The sequence below is a fragment of the Anser brachyrhynchus genome (assembly GCF_964034855.1).
Source record: "Anser brachyrhynchus genome assembly, chromosome: 3".
Lineage (NCBI taxonomy): Eukaryota > Metazoa > Chordata > Aves > Anseriformes > Anatidae > Anser > Anser brachyrhynchus.
In genome coordinates, this window is record NC_137696.1 from 75858486 (window position 1) to 75880290 (window position 21805).

Genomic DNA, 21805 nt, shown 5'->3' on the forward strand with positions numbered 1-21805 from the left:
GTTCAGAATAAATCAAAGAGTACAACAGATTTTTATTTTTTTTTAACAGAGGGGAAAGTTTTTCTTTTTTAAACTTCATAAACATTTTGAAATTTGGAAAATATGACTATGCCACATCGTCTGAAATATTCAAAAATTATAGTAAGCCTTTTGGCATAACTATATAGCAGCATCACCCATCACTGCTTGCTCAAACTCCCATGGAAATAGGGAGTGACTCCATCAAAGTCAGTTAAATCACAATCTTTACACTCAGCATTGTATTCACAATTCTTCGAGGGGTGCAGAGAACTCCAGGTCACATGTTTTATTCTTTACATCTGGGTCACCCAAGTGATAAGATCTGCACCAAAAGTTCTGGCAGTGCTGCAAAGAGACAAATAGACTCTTTGCCATTGGCAAAGGCAGTATTTGAGGCAGCCAAATGGTTTATATTAGGATGCTTAATATTTTATATGTGTTTTTACTGTGGGGGTTCAGGACTGGAACATGAACAAAGCAGCATTGAGGAAATTACTTTCTTTATTAAAAAAAAAAAACTTCAGCAAATGCAGGAACAGATCAAAACTGGAAGCTCTTATCATATCGCCCACATTTTCATTGCTCAGACACAGCAGAACCCAGATTTGTCTATGTTCACATTTTAGGAGACAGCAGGCCTCAGCCCAGGTCCCCAGCCAGAAACTTGGGAAAATTACACCAAACTGCCTGAGAGCTCACCCTCCCACCCAGAAACAGCAGAACAAACAGCGCCTGAAGACAGGGCTTTATGGACAGGAGAAAAGACTAGGACAACAGGGCAATAAAACAGGATGACACAGAGTACTCCTTACCTAAATCACACTGACAGCCATTCAACCCTCTGATACCTTCAGTGAGCAATCACTGTGCCAGCTAGTTACCCCGTGGTCATTCTTCATCCCCAGTTTGGGGCATGAGTTCCCAGCCCCTGCGGTGCAGGCTGCGGGGTCATGCGCACTCCCGCAGTGACACCGTGGGTGGCACGGGCTGTCCCCATCCTGCCAGCTGAGCCCCCCAGTCCCACTGCTTCACAAGTTCATGGAGCAGGCAGGAATAAGCATGCTCCCTGCTACCAGCAGAAACTCCTTTAACCGAGACCCTGATGATGACACCAGGTCTACTACCTGTTGTCTTAGTGTAGGGTCACCCAGAAGCTTGAGGTATTACTGGTTTGTCTAGCCTTTCAAAAATCACCACAGTTTCAACATCTCTTCCATTTTAAGATGTAGCAAGCATTCAACAGAAATGTTGCTCAAATAGGACAAAACATGAAAAGCAATTCGGGCCCATTTCAGGCCTTCTCTGAGGTGTCTGTTGCCCACCTCCCTTTCTCCCTCTGCAAACCTCCAGAGGCATCCTCCCCTCCTGGGCTCTTACTCTTCTGGCCTCAGCCAACAGGCTAACGTAGAACAAATCTGAAACACAGTGGGGATGTAAAGGGAGGCTGGCTTGGTGTCTGTTTGATTTTGAAAAAACCAGACGCCATCCCAATGCCATGTCATAAACGTATTTATTCAGCCCCCTTCCGGTCAGAGCTCTGGTATCTGCATTATAATGAAAATAACGTCTGAACTTCCCCTGAGTTTCCACATCATGAAAGGCAGTCTCTTGCCCCAGTTTCCTATATAACACAATATAGCTGGAGAGATCCAAAGCTGAAAAGACGAAAATAAATACTAGGACTGCATCTCTGCCAAGGTCATGCTGTCATATATTTTAAAACAATGGGAACAAATCATTGCACTGCTAAGGATACAAAAAAAAATAATGCAGACTGAAGTGATTGAGATACCAGGAGTGTTCAAGAAGGGAAAAATAAATAACTGTACAGACTGAGGTTAGAGCACAAAACAGCCTCTGCAGAAATACAGCTTCTAATTTGCCTTCTGTCCTTTAGTAGTTGCTGACCATCATCAATTCATGGGGACATAAATAAGGTCAGAGAAAAAACACTACCGCAGATGGCAATGTCATTGCAAGTCGTCTCTGGGCTCTCTTTTCCTTTCAGGTGTGCCCCTGGTTACTATGGGAACCCTTTGCTAATTGGAAGCACTTGTAAAAAATGCGACTGCAGTGGCAACTCAGACCCAAACCTGATTTTTGAAGACTGTGATGAAGTGACCGGCCAGTGCCGCAACTGCCTGCGCAACACCACGGGTTTCAAGTGTGAACGATGTGCTCCGGGGTACTATGGGGATGCCAGATTCGCTAAAAACTGTACAGGTATGGTCTATAGTTCAGCGTAACAGAGCAGAGCAAAGAGTGGCACAGCATGGGGCATGGATTGCCTCCCGGGAATGCCCGAATCAGTCATAAAACGCCTGGGAATGGGCCTGTGAGGCAGGGAGTGCTCCTGGCCACCTGGTGGGAGGATTTGGATGCTCCAGTGGATCAGCCCTGGCACTATCCCCCTATCATGGCCCATGAGCAAGTCTCAGAGTACAGACCCCAACATCCCAGCTGAATGCCTGGGCACAACACTGCCTACATCTTGTATCAAAAAAGGGTCCTTAAGCTCTATTTGGATATAGACATCACCTTTGTGTTTGTTCATACCACTCACATACCACAGCCGAGGCATGCAACCACCATGAACATCTGAAGTCCCCCTGGGTTCGAGGTATAGGGCTATAGGCCTCGGGACATTTGTAATGTCTGGATCAAACCTACATCCTTCTTGCAACTCACTGTACAGCTGGACTTCTTACTAGCTGACTATGAAGTGCTAGGACATGTTTGGGGACATGGAGGATGGAGGCCATGAGGATATTCTGGACTCAAGTGTCTTATGTGCTGCAGTCTTCATTTATGGGCATATTATGCCACTAGCAGTCCCTTCTAGTTTTGCTCCTGTCTCTGGGATTAATTCACATCACTAAGTCACACACTTAAATTCCATTTACACTGAATGGAAGAGATGGTGCCCACACACAGCAACCCGAAAAGCCAATCCCAGGTATCCAATCCAGCCAAAAAGACAATGGCTATAGGGAACAGTGTGTCTCAAAGCTCAGCTCATGCTTGGATCTGGGCACCCAACCCAGGCCTGCAGTTCAATCTCTGTGATTTTGAGGTTGCAAAAGCAAACCCTGTTTATGTGCTTCACTGCCTAACTCAGCTCACCAGAGATGATCTAACAGCAGTTCTCCCATATAGAATGACAGGATGTAGCTATAGATAGCAGTTTTCAGCCTCTTTTCAATAAATTTCTTAGCCATTTGCCCTTTATCCACACTTCCAAGCTTTCTACAAATGTCACTCAGAAATAAAGGTAAATTTAGAACCTTTCTCCACTAGTAAACCACAACAGCATTCAAAGCCTTAACTCCATATTAAAAGTTTGGTACCTCCCAAACAAATAGATGAAATATTATCAGAAATGCTTTTGAAATGAATTCACTCTAAACATTTGTGTGAAAAGCTAAGAATTATCAAGTTAAATAAGAAGACAGTTTGATTTTCTTGAGCAGCAACCTAATCCAAATTTTAATCTTAGAACCGTAATCTTACCAACTGTTTTGGGGGCTAGACTAGATCCTGTCATACAGGTGAGACTTTTCTTTCACTTCTTGATAAAAGAACTAACAAATGAAAGCATTGTAGATGTGGGAGCTGGGAGACACCAATTCATACTTGTGGAGAGATCAAAAGGTTGATTGCCCCATAAAATTCATAACCAAATTCTGTTCTCACATTAGTACAAAAAATGAGTAGTTCCACTAACTGTGGTTCAGTTTCAGAGAAATATTCCAATGTTAGCACATCATGTTTAACTTTGAGGCTGTTTTACACATTTTCCTTGAAAATACCATGAATGTTCAATGTGGAATGTAAATACAAGCACAATTCATAGAGAACAATGAATGGGCTGCAATAAAATAGCAGTAAACAATTTGGTTATATGAGATTCTGCTGAAACCATGAATCACAAGAGCAAAATGAATGCCAGATAAGTCACTACTGTTTTTCTGTTCTGCTAGAGATTTTGTTATTCTATCAAAGTGTTCCAAGAATATTTTAATCTTTAAAGTAATATATTTTAAAAGGTCAATTAAATCCTGAGAGAGACACTTTAGATTAAAAATTATACTTTTTAAAAAGCCACTTGTGCTGGCAGTAGAAATGCAGCTTACTCAAGTTAAAAAAATGTAAAACCTCACTTACTCTTCATTGTAAGTGGTAGGAGATATTTACTTTTTGATATGCTCAAGCTGATGATGGGATTGGAGTCCACTATCAATCCCTCATAGCTGGAAACCTTAATTTAGTGGGAGCCTGACACAGCACTGAGAAATTCCACAGGCCTGCAGAGAGGTATGGAACTAATAATTAACTTCAGCTGTACTGCTTTCCTTAGTCCATCTCCCAGACATCACCCTCTCTAGAAGGTGATGTTTTGGAACTACTTTTTTGACCAGCTGGGAAGCTTTGAACAAGTCTCTTCAGCATATTTTATCTGGTTTAATGAAGGGAAAATCAACCTGAGAAGCCCTTGATTTTGGTTTGACTTTCCATGCACAATCCTATGTATAATTATTACATTGGTCTTGGGATGGGAAAGGTGGGTTGGATGTTTTGAAGACTATTAATTTTAAGACCCTTTCTTTTTCCCCCAGAATGTAACTGTGGAGGGAGAATGTGTGACAGCCAGACCGGAGAATGCCTCGCAGACAGTCCTGTAGTTTCTACTGGCACAGACTGCCCCACCATTAGTAAGAATAATACTATGAGAACACCAAAAGTGACTGTTGTTCTTGTATTTCAATGTTTGCAGACACTAACTTAAGAGCTTGGCTCTCCAGTGGACTTGGCACTTATACCTTGATTCTGCAGTGCCCTTAAACATGTGAAGATGTGCAATGTCTTGCTGACTGTATTTAAACATATGCTCAAGTGCACATGAGTGCACAAGCGCGTTCTGCAATACAGACTGAATATTTAGGTACCAACTGTGGAGCAGTAGAGATGTATCACCAAAGCCACTTCTCTAGACTTAGAAACATAGTGACTGCAAAAAAAAAAATATTCCAGCCTTAAAAGTTGCTACAACTACTTTATCTGTGCTGTCTTGCATATCACTTCTGTTTTTCTAGTTGTACATCTAGTATAAATTGTTACTGTTGAGAATTTGACATATACACATCAGTCAGTTGCTTTTCAGCTCTCTTTTAGTCTAACTATAGGAAGCCTGGGGAGCTTCCAAATGTATTATGTTGTAACTACTGGTAAACACTGATTTTATATATATATATATATATATGTATATATTTAATGCTAGTATTATTACATCTGTGGTTTAATGCAGAAAGCATAGCACATACAGGCTTCTAAACCTGTTCCCAAGAAGAAAGGGGTCCCAAAATGCAACCAGAAGGAAAATATTTGGCAGCTTCTGCCAACAAGAATACAGACTAGATGATGCCAAGCAAACGTTCCTGTAGGAATCTGTGTTTCATGTTCATCTAAGTCTCTCCCATTTACTGGTGGCACAAATATCACTAAAAAGAAGGTGGCACTGGAGGCATTCAGCCAGAACAAGGATGTAGTGCTGTGCAAGCATAATTCAAACATGTTGTAATTGTGCTTTAAGTTGCCTTCCTAATCAAATATGCATCCAAGAGTCCAGCTGTTGGACATCCTTACTTCTCATACCACCAGATTTTAAATACAGAATTCTGGCTTCTGGCAAAATGAACTTGTTTTTTCACCCCCCATCTGTTGTTCTTTGGGACACAAACACACGGAGCCTCTAGGGAATATCCAGGAAATGCCTCATCTCTCTCTCCCTACTGATTACAGAGCCGCCTCGACAGCCCCTCAGAGTAGTCCCATCTGGTGCTGCTCAGCTGGAAGCACTGTGACTGTGTTGTGGGACCTTTGGAAGTGGTATATGAAAGTGAAAAAAAAAAATGTATCCATCAGGTCCCGTCAATGACAAAGAGAGGGAACCCCATGGGGCAAGGGCACTCAAAAGTAAATTGAGGATGTTTGTTGTTAACTGACACAAACACTTAAAGAAAAAAATGACACTTTTATTTTCTTATCAGGCTGCGATAAATGTATTTGGGATTTGACAGATGACATCCAATTAGCAGTTCTGGCTATCGATGAAAGCAAAACAACTTTACTGAGCATTTCTACGGGTGTTGCAGCTCAGAAACGCTTGAATGACCTGAACCTCACTGCTACCCATCTCCAGGTATAAACAGTGGTGACGTTTCACTTTTTTAATTTAATTTCATTATATGAATTTCCACTCCATTCGTGTAAATTTCAATTCCTGCCCTCACTAAAGAAATGTGTTTTGTGGGTGCACTGACTTCTTTTCCCTTGCACACAGGCAGCGATGTCCAAAAAAAAGAACCACTCTGTGCTTTGGACCATCCAAGTTGATGATGCTGCAGATGAAATGAATGATCTCCTGAGAGAGGCAGCAACTCTTGAAGACCAGGTTTGTTCACAGCCTCCTGCCAGAGCACAGAAGCTTTGCGGCTTTTCATATTCACATGCTGGCATAGGAGGCTCACCAAACAAGGGTAGCTGAGAAAGCTTTCTATTTCTAAACCTTCTGCTTTACTTAGGCTCAGAAATAAAAGTGTAAAAGATCTATCAAGTCATCTTCTCAGAAAAGGAGGAGAGCAGGGCCAAAGTCTGCTGAGTGTTGTTAGAGGTTTGTCACCTCCCCTCAGGACTCAAGTTCCCACCTTAATCCCTACACCACAGGCACAGGCACAACATTTGATCTGAGGTAGACACACTGCCTTAGTATTTCAGAGCAAAGTAACCAACATTAAAGTAATTTGGACTGACTTTGGGAGCCCTTGTACTATATTTATTTTACATGTATGCCCTTGTAAAAATCCATTTAGCCTGATTAGACACTTCACAATATGCTATGAAGCTGCCAGTGTAAAAGCCTTTTGAGGTACCCACTGAGATGGAAGCTGATCAGCACTCAAGATATGTTTTAACACAATTATAATCATAAATGTTATATCCTCATTCAATTGCTAAGCTATAAAATTAAGGTTATCTACTCTCAGCTCACATAACACTTCTATTGCACCCTAAAAGAATACCAATATATGTTAAGAGAAGAAAAAAGGTTCAAAAATTTCTTCTCCTGTATTTTAAACAGGTATTATTAGCCAGTTTTCTGTTGCTGAGATATATATATATAGTGAGATACATCATGTGATGTTATTCCCAAGCAGAGATAACCACAGCTGCAGTATGACTAGAGTATATTTCACGCTTATTGCAAAAAGCCAGACCTTGTATTCATTTACCAATTCCTTCAGGAGACAAATTTATACCTTAGGCTAAAACTCAGATGCAGGAGCAAGAAGAAGAAACACAAAGGAAGAGAAAATAGGGCTGTATGGAGAGGTGGAAGAGAAAATGTGGGGGTTAGTATTTTTAATCAGCACTTAGCAGAAAGGGCACTGCAGAATTACAGACTCTGTGTTCAAAAGAGAGGTTTGAATGAGAATAATAAATGGGATCTGAAACTCCCAGAATCTGCTGGCGATGAGCTTAGAGTAAAACCACACAAAACTCAATCCTAAATGTTTGGCAGAGCCCTGGGGGAGCCGTGTACCTCTCCTTCCCAGGCTCTGGGCAGATTCCAGGACAAGTCTCCCTCTGCCAGCAGCAATTTGAGGGTCAATGAGAGTACCCCTCATCTGTGCTGCTATGCTTCCCGTCAATTTTATGGCAATCAGGAAACCTGTCTCAGCAATTGCCCATGCACTTAATAGTTTTATTAATAAAATGTTTGGTGAGGAAAGAGTATTATTTAAAGGCAAATGTGTGTAAAAACAGAGAGAAGTTGCTTAAAATAAGCACAAGGTGACAATGCCAAGCAACTGAGCATTCATAGGAAACCCTGACAGGAATAAAGGAATACAAACAGAAAGCACAGCACATGCCCTTTGAAGACGTAAAATAAGCAAGTCAACAGAAACAAACAGCAAACCTTTCCACAGACCCATGCTTCATGCAGGACCACTTCCATTGCTGCCTTCCAGCTCACCCTGGTGTCACCACAGGCTGCATGGCAGGAGGGAGGCCGCGGCCTGCTGGAATTAAGCAGGCATGAAGCCAGCACAGCAACAGCCTAAAATCTTCCGGCTTATCTCCCAAACTCAAACTGGTTTTACAGTGGGGATTCTTGCTGTTGCAGCCCCAACAGGGGCTTTAAACTAAACACCTTGCTACCGGCAAGCTTGTGGTGTGGTCTTGCACAGGCACACACACACATCCCCTGAGTCCAGGAAATGTCGAGAGCAGCCATATTTCCTTCTCCTTCATGAGACATAACAGTGAAAATTAAATCCAAGGACTCCCAAAGTTAATGGCTGGCTAGGAAACACGATAACTGTGCCATGGTTCACTTCCCTTATGTCCTCACCTGGTGCCTCACTATCACCATTTGGGGACCACGTCACGTCACGTCTATATAGGAGAACGCAGCGTGGTGTACAACCTCCACCATAATATGGGATAGGAGTGTGGCTATGCTCTTCAGGGCATTTTGAATCCTGACACTCATTTTCTTAATTTTACAATTTGCATAGCTGGCAACCTCGCATGAGGGAGACAGTGATCTAAAAATGGTGGGGAGCTTTGCACCTTGTTCTTCAGTCTATATGTTTACTCAGGAAACACGATACCCAGCAAAATGAGCCAGCCCTGCTGAATGCCTAGGAGACTCAGCAGATGGGAGTTTTACAACTGTACATAATTTATGGCAATTTGATTGCAGCAAATGATGGATAAATATGGGACAGATTTTAATCTCTCACTCTGCAATTCTGAAAATACCGACAAGACAGCCCTTCACTTCAGACTGTAAATGCTACTTTATATGATAAATGGACTTTCACATGCTCATCAGGAGAAAGCAAAATGTGTGTTTACACTGCTCATCGGCACACTCGCATATGGATCTGAAAAAAAATCTAATATCTTGCTCACATGGTTTATTCATAGGGAAATCAAGCATCCAGCAAAGGCCTACTGATACAGAAGGAAACCATGGAGACCAACAACCGTGCTACGCAGCTCATGCAGCAGCTCCATAATATGAAGGATAACATTCAAGGTAAATAGATTTCTTTTCTGGTTCAGCTCAATGTGAAGCATGTGTTAATGAAACCTCCAGCAAAAAAATGTCATTGCACCCGGGCACTCTCACAAAGCAACCCATAGGCTTTAAACATAAGGCTTTTAGAGCCTGCAATGCCATGATGAAAAGTTGTCTCTCTTCAAAGACAACTGACACTATGGGTTGATTTGGTCTGACAACCAGAATAAGAGCTTCACTTTTTTTCTCTCTCTGAAAGAGAAAAATAATAATAAATAGGTTTACATGGAATACTTCAAGGTAATTCAACTTGCAGTCTCTGATTGTTTGAATAGCTGCTCAAAGTATTTATATACACTCGTGGAGGAAGAAAAAAAAAAAAAAGAGCTGGGGCTGATTGCAGCCACAAACACAAGCACAGGATGAGAAGTAAGAGTGCTTAGTGTCTTCCCTGTCAGCAGATTCATACAAATGCACTTTTCTGATCATCCTGGTAAATAATGGAGGGCATGTGAACAGCTAGACAGATTTTTTTTTTAAAAGCACTTTTCCTTTTGAACCCACAGTAGTCAGTTAGATCTGACTAACTCTGGTGATCCCCCTACTGAGTTTTACTTCCGTTCAATTTTTTGCATTTTATGAAATTGTTCCTAAGTAGGATTTCTCTGCTTCATATAACTTCATGCAAATGCTTCTAAAAAGCAAAAGATGCTGAATAGTACATCATTTTGTGAACTTACTGCTCCGCCAAGCTCAGTGTAGAAGGTGGTAATGATTTTCTCCTCAAGCTGTTTGTTGCTTCATCAAACCAAAATTTCTAGCTGAGTTTGGGTTCAGCCCCATCTACACAGCCTTAGAGAGTGGCTGTTGTCCTCTTCTTTTTTTTTTTTTTTCTTGAAATACAGAAGTAGAGTTGAAAAACTACATTTTCATTGGCTCTTTCTTTCCCAACAAAGAACGCATTGGTTCTACTAAAAGTGAAACAGAACTGTTAACCACATGGGTAGCGCAGACTGCCAGAAATGGTTATAGTGATGCTGTTTCACAGTAGGAAAGATAAATGTGATGATGAAGATCTCCCAAAATTAGAAGAGTGTAACCAAGTGCTTTTTTATGTTAAAATAGGACAACCTGTCACCTATCATCTCAATGTTCTGCTCATCTGTGTATATGATGTGAGGGAATGCAGATAAAACTTGTATCCATCTTTGGGCAACATGCTAGAGCAATAACTGCATCTCTAGAACTAACATAAACTTCAGAACATTACTTCTCTTCTGACTGTAAATGTAGGTATTTTAGACCTTTGCAGATGAAGATTCTTGATTTACAGCCTCAGAGACTGCTTGGATCTTCAAGAATTTTTACTGTAACATACATCAAAGGATAAATGGCAACAGTGAACACCTTCCCAAGCACAATTGCAATTAAATAAAGATTTCCTAGTCTGAGAAGATCATCTTCATCTGGAGTATCTCTGACGTAATGTTGTTGTGCTCATATATAAAACTAAGATTAAGCCAGTTGTAGCCTCTTCTTCTGTAACTTCAGAAAGCAATAAAACCGCAAGTGAGTGCACACAGAAGCATCCCTGTCCCCTGTAAACCTGCATCATGAAAGTATCCATTCTGATGTAAAGAACACTGATTTCTCCCAGTCCTTTGCAAAGCCAACAGTGTAAAAAGCTGTTTATGGCACCAGAATAGAAAAGCAGACTGCCAGATGAAGTTAAATAGTCCTTTTTCAGTTAATAGAAATCCTTGATTAACAGGCCTGAGTGGTTCTGACTTAAAACAATTATTGCAAGTTTGGTGGCAACTTTTGTAAGGAAGTGCTGTAATACACCAAACATTATCCTTGCTGATCATTACCTCCATGGGTGCTTCAACCAATATTTCAATTTTAGTAAACATAGTTAACATATCCTGTCACAAAGATGAGGCAGGCTAAGACCATGCACACAGCATGTTACAAATGTTCTCCCTTCTTATACCTACAGTGGTAGATCACTTCTGATTACTGCTGCATCTCTCACTTTTTATAGTTACTGAGTACAGGTGTCAGCCTAAGCCTCGTTGTACGTCACCAGCACTCACTGGCTGACTTGTGGGGATAGTTCTTTTGTATCATTAGTTGTTTGGGGGAGGAAAGGAATTACAGAAGGCAGAAATATGTCTAGTTTGGGTCACAAATAGCAGAAGTCAGGTTGGCGTAGCATAGAAGAAGCAGCACCTGTCTGTGATGAAAAAGAGTGTTTGTTCAACCCAGAAAAATAGTTGCAAGCAAGTGGGTGAAAATTATTTTCACCATGCATAAAAATATTCTCCAGCATCACTACTGCAGAAGGCAAGCCAGGTTCTACTGAAGGTAAGCTGCATGTGTATGCACACGTCTATGTGTGTAGACACACGTGCCAGTATGAGAAGGAGAAAGAAAGCCACGGAGGCACTTGTGGTCATCAGTTGCTGCTGAGACTGAGACTTTAAAGCTTCACTAATGAGTTCAGGAGCCATCCAGAAACTGCATGAAAGGACATTCTGCCAGAGAATTAGTTGTGCCACAAGTACACGTAGATTTTTTTTATTAAAAAATTACAGATCCATAGAGCTGCCTTGCCAGATCTGGCTATCCACAAATCCAGTGATGAACGCAAGCCAAAGCTACTCACAGGGTATGAAAGAGGAGGTGGTTGGTATTCGAGGCCAAGGATTGAAAAGTGAGAAAACTTTGTAATGCTTGCTCAGGGAATGGGTAAACTCAATTTCAGCTGCAAGGATTCAACAGCATTTTTTGAATTGAGACCAAAACCTTGAAATAATATCCATCTCCAAACCAGCGAGGCAGCGTCATGCCAGAAGCCTTATGTTACGTCTTTAGGGTGCCTCAAACTTCTTCAGAGGGACAAAGAGATTGTTTCAGTCTCTTTGCTGATGTTGTTGTTTAATAAGCATCACATTTTTGCAGTAGCACTTAAAAACCACGATCTTGGAGGAAAGCCCCAGTCTGCTACATGCCACAGAGCTCAGAATAAAAAGACGATCTCAGCTTGCAAGAACTGCCAAGCCAAATAATGCACACTACCCACACCTATTTAATCTCATCCTTTTCTGATGAGACCCCCACATATGCCATGAAGTGTGATTTATTTACAGGTTTAATTTTAAGACTGGATTAAAGATAATAATTATCTACCATAGGGTGGTAGCATAATTAAAATTTTCTTTCGCCATCAGCTTGATCTGGATTCACAAAAGTAAGAGTACTTCACAGAAGAGTACTTACTTCTCCGTAGCATGCTGGATTGACCATCTGTTCCTTCTTTTCTCACAGAAATCAGCAGCAAGATGAAATACTATGCAATTCAACAAGAGCTGAGCCCTGAGGAAATTGCCCAGAAGCTGAGTGAGGCTGAGGAGATGCTGAAGGAGATCAAACGCCGTAAGCCTTTCACTAATCAGAGGCAACTTGCAGCTGAGGAGAAAGATGCAGCAGAGGACCGTAAGTTTTGAATCTGTTTTCAATTCACCCAGATGTTGATGCACAGCTGGCAGGAGCTGGGCAGCTTGGGACATAATGCTGAGCCCCTGGGGAGAACCAGGAGGTGCTGGTGGGTTGGGCGGCTGCAGACATCGCAGTTTAGGAGAATGTAAGGCCAAGTATATGAGACCTGTGTGCCCATTAGCAGACTTCTATCCTTAATTATTTACACAGGAAGTGAAAGAGATTAAATAATAATACCTGCTCCTGATGGTTTGAAGGAAAAAAAAAAAAAAAAGCTGACAAAATCAAATCTGGGAAAGAAAAGAATAGGAAAAGTATTATCTGCCAACATGAAAGGAATCCTGGTTTCTGTCCCTGAGTGTGGTTCACCACAGCCGGTCTCCTAACCCAAGCCAATATAACTCTGCTGACTTCAGGAGACTGTCAAGCATTAAACAAACGTAAGGGCTACAGCTTTTCCTTTCCCTGCCTTTCTCCACACTAGTAACAGAGCAGTGGAAAAGGGACCAGCAGTGGCATAGCTCTGATGGACACACTCAGTGAGCCCACCACAGCAGCCAAGGGTGACACTGTTTCCAAATGTCTGCCCCAAGTCTCTCCTTGCTGCTCCCATGGCAGAACAAGCAGAAAAATGTGTTTGTGTTTCGCAAGTGTCTGTATGTCTGTGCGTACGTTTGTCTGTGCCTGCTATGGATTAATCAGTGGCCTCTGATTTTTCTCCCAGTGCTACAGAGAGTTGAAGAGTTTCATGAGAGGTACAATGACACCAGATCTCTAGTTTCTGATGCGAAGGAGCAGCTCAGTGAACACAATATGAAGCTGTCAGACGTGGAGGAGGCATTAAACCAGGCATCTGACTATGTTAAACAAACAGGGGATATAAATCAGAAAAACACAGCCAATCTTCAAGAGCATGAGGTATTATGCAGTATATTTATCATAAGTATCTGTGAATAGTTCGTGTTTGCCGGTACTTAAAAGAGTGGATTACAAACAATTGAGATTCAGGAATTACCACACACACACACAAAAAAAGGAGGTTCTTTGGCTACTCAGCAGGATGAGCTTGACACTCCAGTTCTACACAATAAGTTGAGAAGTACAAGGTGTATTACTTATTCATGGAGTCACAATAAATGCCAGATTTTGGCACAGCATATCCCAACTGGCCGAGGAAAAGATGGTTACTGATGCCTAAACATAGGAAGATGTATTACAGCAAAACCCAAGAAGCCTAAGATTCCAATTAGCATGGCTGCTGTAAATACTGTGGTGGAAATGTTTCACCTGTTATGTACTGATTTATAATGTGACACTGGAACATGTTGCCCAGAGAGGCTGTGGATGCCCCATCCCTGGAGATGTTCAAGGTCAGGTTGGATGAGGCCCTGAGCAACCTGGTCTGGTGGGAGGTGTCCCTGCCTATGGCAGAGGGGTTGGAACTGGATAATCTTTGAGGTCCCTTCCAACCTTCCTATGATGTGGAAGGACTTCATGCTCTCAGAAAGTAATTATATTCTCTTGAAATAATTATTTATAAAGACTCTGTGCTGAATTCATGCCCTGGTGACTGTTTTCATACTGTCCCATCCAAACTTTCTCCCTGGTCCTCTTTAAATGAAATGCCTCATTTTTTCAGGAAGAGCAGATGACTATCTTTACATCAGGAAGCACAAAGCCATTCTCTAATTGCTCCACAACAGATATCTTAAAACTGGGTTTCCTACTTGGTGGGTGAACTGCCTTGCTATGAGGCTACAGCAGTTTTCCCTTATGCTCTGTTCAGACAAATAGTTCCAGTCTTTTGAACAAAGCAGTCGGTCCAGAGGAGAGCTCAGATATCTTCCTCCTAGAACCCCTGTGGAAGAGGGAACATTTGCATGTGAGTGGTGGTGTTAGGTTCAGATAATATCTGGAAATTGAACTTTCAAGTCCTTCATCCCAGAAAGATATTTAATTCATCAGTCATATAGAGAGATTGTTTTTTTGTTTGTTTTGTTTGTTTTTTCCGTCCAAAAGTTTTGTGACTCTTCTTTGTTTTCTTAAGAGATGCAAAACCAGAATGTCCCACCTCAATATGTTTTCCTCGGTTATTTTTTCATCAGGGAAAAAAATGACAAAATAACGATCCGGGACCATTTGATCCTAACTGCTTTCATTTCAATGGCTGAAATTGTTTGGACTCTGGATGAGAGCAGTTTGGGGAACAATCCTGTGATCACAAGAATGATCGTCTGAATTCAGGCTAACCTCTGGGTTTCATAGCACCAGTGGCTGCACTTTGAGCTCTTGAAATCTGCCATGCTCAAAGTTCATGCTGATGTGGAAGGTTTACTAATTCAAAAGATAAATCAGGCACACTTGTTCTTGTGACTTCTTCTGTGAGGACCTTGGGAACTTTATTTATAAAGAGTCTTCTGCTTTTTCATATTTAATTATTATAATGCCAAACTGCAGATCATCTCACATTTATGAAGTGAAGCCTTAAGTATGCTGGTTGTAGCCATAATTTTTCTGTTTTTAACCACTTGGATTTTCATTATTCCTCACAGTGAAGGTGCATGCTGTATAAAATATTGTTCACATTAGCTTCATTATTGACATGAAAAAGAATTCTCAAGACTGTAAATTTAAAAAATCTGCAGACAAAAAAAAAAAAAAAGTTTCCAGGCCACAATGAAAAGTCCGTGTTTAATTTGTTTCTGCTGGCAATGCACTGAATAATGTTTCATCCCAGTAACTGCTCATGCTGTAATATAAAAAGAAATTAATTCATATAAATAAAAAAGAGTATTTCACAAGGACAAGAAAATGCAAGAAACATTATAATATGCAGCTATTAGGGTTATCTATGAAAAACAGACTTAATTTACCTGAAATCTACTTTATCACTTCATCTTTTGAATTAACTTTAGTAACATGACAAAAACAGTAATACTGTTCTAGCAGTTCACAAACATTTTTGGATGCTTTTTTTTTTTTGTAGAAACAACATGATAAAATAAAAGAGCAGGTAGATGAAGTGAATGGCATTCTGCTAAGTGCCACAACTATTCTGGCAGGACCACAAAAGATCAACTCAGAGTTAAGTGAGGTAATAAAGGTAGGTGCCTTAGTGACTTGTTTAAATGGTATGTCCTGAATTTTTGAACTTTTGAAAAGTCATGTGCTTAGACCACTGAGTGAAAACCTCTAGTTTTTTATATTGCTTCAAAGAAATACTGATGAATAGTTCCCAAAAAAATGTATAAATCCTCCTGAATGGAAAGCCTTGTAATTACATTTTGCTGCCTTGGAAAAATAATATATTAGAAGTATACCTTACTGTGGGCACAGCTGACTGAAGGATTTTGCTGTAGGGTTCTCATTTCATAATGAGCAGCTGCCAAAAGGCCCAAAGGTACTCTGTTGGCAGATTCTACTTGGGAGACAGTTTAAGATCCCACATCTCAGTGTTAAAAGCAGTGATGGTCAGAATGCAAAATTTACATATAAACATATTGTCTTATTGAAATCCTCATCTGCAACTGTAGAATCCAGTGTTATGAATGAGAAAAGGTGTTGTGGGAAATTTTTAGATTAAACTTCCCTATGGTTTTTGTTTTTTTCTATAAAAAAAAATGAAAATAAAAGTGGGATTTTGCTAACTAAAAGTTTTGCCATTTTACAAAAACTTTTATTTCCATGTCTTACATTAAGATTTTGATATAGTTTAAGACAAATGAAAATTCTCCAAAAGCATTAATTTTAGCCATAGGTGCCCAAAGCAACACAAAATCAAATACCAAAGCCATTCATTTTTCTTTGGAAAAGTAATTTGTGAAAGCAGAAAGAAGACAGCTTTCTTTAACTATAGCAATCCCAGGATGATCAAGCAGTATGATTTTTTTTTCTCCTGTGTTTTCTGTAAAATAAATTGCTGCAGTTTATCGTTCAGTATCCCCCACTCCTGTGGGTAAGTCTGCACATAGGGATGTTTACTCTGCGGGGAAGTAGTATGAGAACATCATGTATCTTCCATCCTCACCAGCAATGAGTATCTTCACGCTTCACTCATACATCCTTTTTCACTCCCTCACTTTCATCCTTTTTTTCTAGTATTTTGAGGCCACAATGATAATCTTCAAACTTACCAGCAAGGTTGTATATTGGAGAAGCGAATGCAGGTCCAACAGATCTTCCCCACAAATACTTTACATAAGGAAGGCATATGGCTAAGGCAAAGGGATGCTACTTCTCCTTGCCTGTACATACACAGAGTTAGTGGTCTGAAGGACTCCTGTAAATCAGAGTAGTCCAAGATGTCCTCCTACCATGAGGGCTATTCCTGTGCAAAGAGAGAATGTGATGAGGGCCTCTTCTCACAGCTGTGTGTGGCACAGCTTACAGCTGTATTGCTAAACTCCCTGCTCCTCTCCAGCATCACCTCCCATACAAATTGCCCCTGAGGCACAGGCACTGCTCCATGTTATTCTCCAAGGAAGCAGGTCTGGGAGGGTGGCAGCTGGCCAGGGCCAAAACAGTGCCAAGGATCAAGCACTAATAGGATGTTGTGAAAGCCAGCCCACCCTAGCACTATTTTGTTTGCTTGTATAGATATAGTTTAGAAGTCCCAAAAGCTAATGTCTGGCCTACAGTCTTACAGAGAAGAGTTTTTAAAAAAAATGGTTTCCATCTCCTAATTTAGTAAAAACCACAATGAGTGGATCTTGCAAAGTTTTGCTGTAATTATTCCACCTATTAGCAATTCACACCAAAAAGCTTCACATTGGCACCATTCTGGAGCAAACGTAAGTAATGGTAAGATATCATTCAGCTGTCTCTCTTTTATATTTCACAAATGTTTCTCCAATATATTTTTAAGGGATTTCTGGAATTTTTGCTGATTTTTATTTTCCTGCATTTGCCTTGATCCACCAACATTCATGACAGATTCTTTTCTGACCTTTACTCTCTTTTATATGCTAAGTATATAACATAAAACAAAATAAAAGCATTGTAATAATGTAGAAAGGTACAATAAAACATAATAATCAAAATATAGGTTTGATTTTTTACAATATTCACCTTCTTCCCTTCCTTATATATTTTATTCAGAATGTGTCAGGGTTCTACGCAGAAATAGATGGAGCGAAAAAGGAATTGCAAGAAAAAATAGCCAACCTGTCTCTGTTTGATGATGATTTGGTAGAAAAGGCTATGCATCATGCACACACCCTACGAGGACTTGCTGATGAGCTGGACCGGTAAAATTTAACTTCAGCAGACTCTGTTCATACAAGTGCTACTGATTGAACAGCTGAATGAACTTAGAGACAGGCAGAAACACCAAGACATTATATATGCTGTCTGTAAATAGGCATTAAACAAATCACTGGGAGCTCATGTATGGGAGGAACTGTCATAGTCTGGAGGGAACAGCTGAAATTGAGCAAAGCAAAATCTATTCATCTTGTCAAAGAATAAACATATATCTCGCGTGATATTATTCTCTTTCTAATTTGGCACATTCCCCCCTTCCCATAGCTAGAGAATAGGAAAAGTAATATAATACGGGGAAATTAAATGGGGTTTGCAGAAACAGCTTGTGTCAATAAGTTATGTTACATTACCTTTTTGCAGTGTGGGCCAAAACAAATGGGATTTGTGATAATTTTTGTTTGAGAACTGGTTTACAGATGGAGTAGTTCTGAAAGAGTGAATCGTACCCCAATGAAACTAGCCCCCTGCAACACCAAACATTTACTGCAAGGCCCCCTATTTTGCTGAAAAATAGCAAACACATAAACTTTCCTTCAATTTACTAAAAAGTCAGCTCTAGGCAGATTTGAAAGATGAGTTTATCTGCAACTGGTACTACACATGAAAAAAATCACTGTTGCAAATGATTTGTTATAGAAAATGCCTCACCAAATTCTACCTTAAGTAACATCATAGACATATGTTTTTGGAAGATAAACTAATAACTACTAATCAAGTGTATTATCTAAATACCAGTTGTTTCTTAATATTAGTATGCACTAGATGGGAGATTAAAACAGAGAAAAAATAACAGATGGTTTTCTTTTATAAAACTGCATAAAGCTGACATCTGAAACTGTTGTTCTATAATGCTACACAAACTACAGACAACCTAAAAAACAAACAATATGTTCAGTCTGAGATCGGCTAGCTGGGGGTAGCAGAATCACTTGAAAGAAAATACCCCATATGGCTAGCCTTCATCCCTCGCTACAATAATTTAAACATGACTACCAACTCCAACACATTCAGAATTTAATAGAAAGCAAGCAGAAATCATTACAAAATATCCAGATGGAAATGTGCTGACTCTTTTATTTGTTGAGAAGATTGTCCTGCAGTAAAACTTTAATCCTTTAAAACTTTTAGCCTGTCTTCAAATTTTTTTTTTTAAGGGTTTGTTTTACAAGCCCATTAGGCTTTTATTTGGTAGAGGTTCTTCTTTTGTCTTGAGGGAATATAGCAGGAAATTCTTGCAACAGTTGTGGAAACTGGAAAATTAATAAGTCCTCAGTGTGCAAATACTTTGAAGTGAGTACACACACTTACATATAAACATATATCTAATATATAGTATATATATAATATAATATATATAATAATGTATATTATATAATAATACAATATATATTATATATACCCTAATTCTGTTTATCAGAAGAATATTAAAAATTAAAGTTACTAGCAGTTGAAGGTTGAGTCCTAAACCATCTGCTGTTTTAATCTCCCCTGAAGACCAGTTGCAACCTAAAATACAAATAAAGCTCTACCATGCTAGCAAGGATATATTGTGTTTCTTAAATTTAACTTTTTGCAAAATTTCATGACAAATGGGCAATTCTATATCTGCTCTTCCCCTTTTCCCACTTACTTTTGGAAAATACAAACAGCCTGGTGATACAGCTCTCCTGATCACTGGCACACATAGCTCTTTCTATTCACAGCCAGAAGTTATCCGTGTAGAAGGACAGCTGATGGATCTGTTATTCTTTCAATTAATGGAATATCTAATCTAGATTTAAAATAAATAAATAAATAAATAATAAAAGCTCAGATGTTACTTGTTGTTGCTCACAAAGACATTAAGGACAAAATTCCCAAAGTTAAACCCCTGGGAAGTACCTTTTATTCACATAGTTTTTTCCTGCTTTAGTTTGGCATAGATAGTCATACCCAATGAAGAGAATACGGCTCAGGCCAAGAGTACTTAAGTGCACAATTATGTAGTCAGAATTCACAGAATATTAAGAAAGCTACTCAATTTGAAACTAATTCGATTTACTTTGGTTTATTCCTCCTTTTACTGTCTTTTTAACAGGAATTTACATGGTGTTGACACAAATGGGTTGGTACAAAGGGCAATAAATGCTTCGAATGTGTATGAAAATATTGCCAGTTACATTGAAGAAGCTAATAAAGCCGCATTGCTGGCACTGAACACAACAAACCGGGTCAATGATGTAAGTAGTTTTCATAATATCAGCTTTTACTTTGCAATACAGCAGGGGTTTTGGATACCTAAGTATGAAGAAAAAACAAGATCTGGCTTCACTATCAGCCTCAAAGTTCTCCCTGCCCATTTTGCTTCATATACTATTTCCTGAATTAAATACGAGGTCGTTAATTATTCTGCCAACCTAAATTTCCCTGTTATTTGAAAAGATGCAATAGGTCCTTCCTGTCCTTAAGTACAGGGAGATGCTTCTTTGTGCTGTTCACACAAACTGAGGCACTCCTGTGAAAGTCCAGACAACTCCCTGGCCATGTAGGAACTCAGAGCTGGAATTCAGCGCTTGAGTCCTCCTACTCCACACAGCACCATGTGGCAGGAAAGGTGGTCAATACACCTAAGAGGAGCATCACTATTTCTTATTGAAAATTAAAATGAGGCAAAGAGCTCACTGGCATACTCACTGATGTGATAAGGATGCTAATTTTGTCTCTGGCAAATATTTTGTGTGCATTTGTGTATGTATATCATTTTAAAAGACTTTAAAAGTAGCAGTTCATTAGTGGGATAGAAAGAGGAATCAGTTGGATTGACCCCTAAGGCGCTCTGGGCTGTCCAGACCTCTGCTTACAGCATGCTACTGGGGACCAGAAACAGCCCCCCATGTAGCACGTGTGTTCATCACCCATCAAAGGCAACAGTTGAAACAAACAGTCACAGTGCCCAACTTACGTGCAGCTTGAATACCAATTTGGTCAGATTGGAGTTGATAAACTAAGAGGACTCCTGTGCTTTCTGCATCTTTGTTATTCAGTATTGCTGTCTGGAAAGCACGCATTTCTCTGAACTTTTATTGCAGTCTACAGAAAAATTGCTTTTAAACGTCTTTTTCTATTCCAGCTGCCAATCTTAAAATGTTAACAATGAAAATGAAACCACTGTGATTTTGCAATTGCATTTATATCAAGTAATATGTTACCTACAATTAAACACAATAAAAAGGAAACATTTGGTGAGCATTATTATGACTTTATTTTTTGGAACATACTTGCAGGCTGCAGTTGGAATTGATACTCAGATCATCTACCATAGAGGTAAAAGCGAAGAACTTCTCAACCGAGCTATGGAGCTACAACAGACAGCAGATGACAGTAAATATACATCCCTTCTACTTTCCCTGTCAGTTTATAAGCATGTACACTAAAAGACATTTCAGAAGCACATCGCTAAGGCAGAACTATCGCTGTAACACAAGCGTGTATTGATCGAAGTAATAATACAAAGTACTGAAAAGACCACAGGCACAGTTTGAGAAGTGCATGTGTTATTGTCCTGCCAAGATATTGAATATTTATTTCATTTACAAAAGGACCATTTAAGATATAACCACTATTTAAATATCTGATCCCGCAAACAGTTTTTCACATGTAAATATACTCAGACAAGTAGTTGACTGAAATCGATTCATAATAGTTTAAGTGCTCAGAAAGCTGAATTTCACCAGTGAAGGATAATAATAAATGTTAAAGGATTTTGACCTCTTTTTCACTGAAAATGAAGGAAAGTACTAAAATTACAGAACTGGCCTTTTCAATTTTTCAGGACCTTTTGAATTTCTTAAATCTTCTCTTTTTGGAGTTATTCCGGCAGTCCAGGTTAAGCAAAGAGAGATGGTACTGACTGAAATACAGGTTTCCAGATTTTTCCACGGAGCCCTGGAGCAA

The 21805-nt window shown here is 39.7% G+C and overlaps 1 protein-coding gene across 1 annotated transcript in view; it reads left to right on the forward strand.

Moving 5' to 3' along the window:
• Nucleotides 1–21805, forward strand: part of LAMA4 (laminin subunit alpha 4) — a 98684-nt gene that overhangs the window by 39837 nt on the left and 37042 nt on the right. The window contains exons 5-15 of the mRNA XM_080586850.1: nt 2030–2244; nt 4638–4733; nt 6069–6220; nt 6362–6472; nt 9016–9127; nt 12440–12607; nt 13335–13528; nt 15597–15713; nt 17708–17856; nt 19950–20091; nt 21136–21232. Of these exons, the coding sequence (XP_080442976.1) occupies nt 2030–2244; nt 4638–4733; nt 6069–6220; nt 6362–6472; nt 9016–9127; nt 12440–12607; nt 13335–13528; nt 15597–15713; nt 17708–17856; nt 19950–20091; nt 21136–21232 (1553 nt within the window). The remainder of the gene's footprint in view (nt 1–2029; nt 2245–4637; nt 4734–6068; nt 6221–6361; nt 6473–9015; nt 9128–12439; nt 12608–13334; nt 13529–15596; nt 15714–17707; nt 17857–19949; nt 20092–21135; nt 21233–21805) is intronic.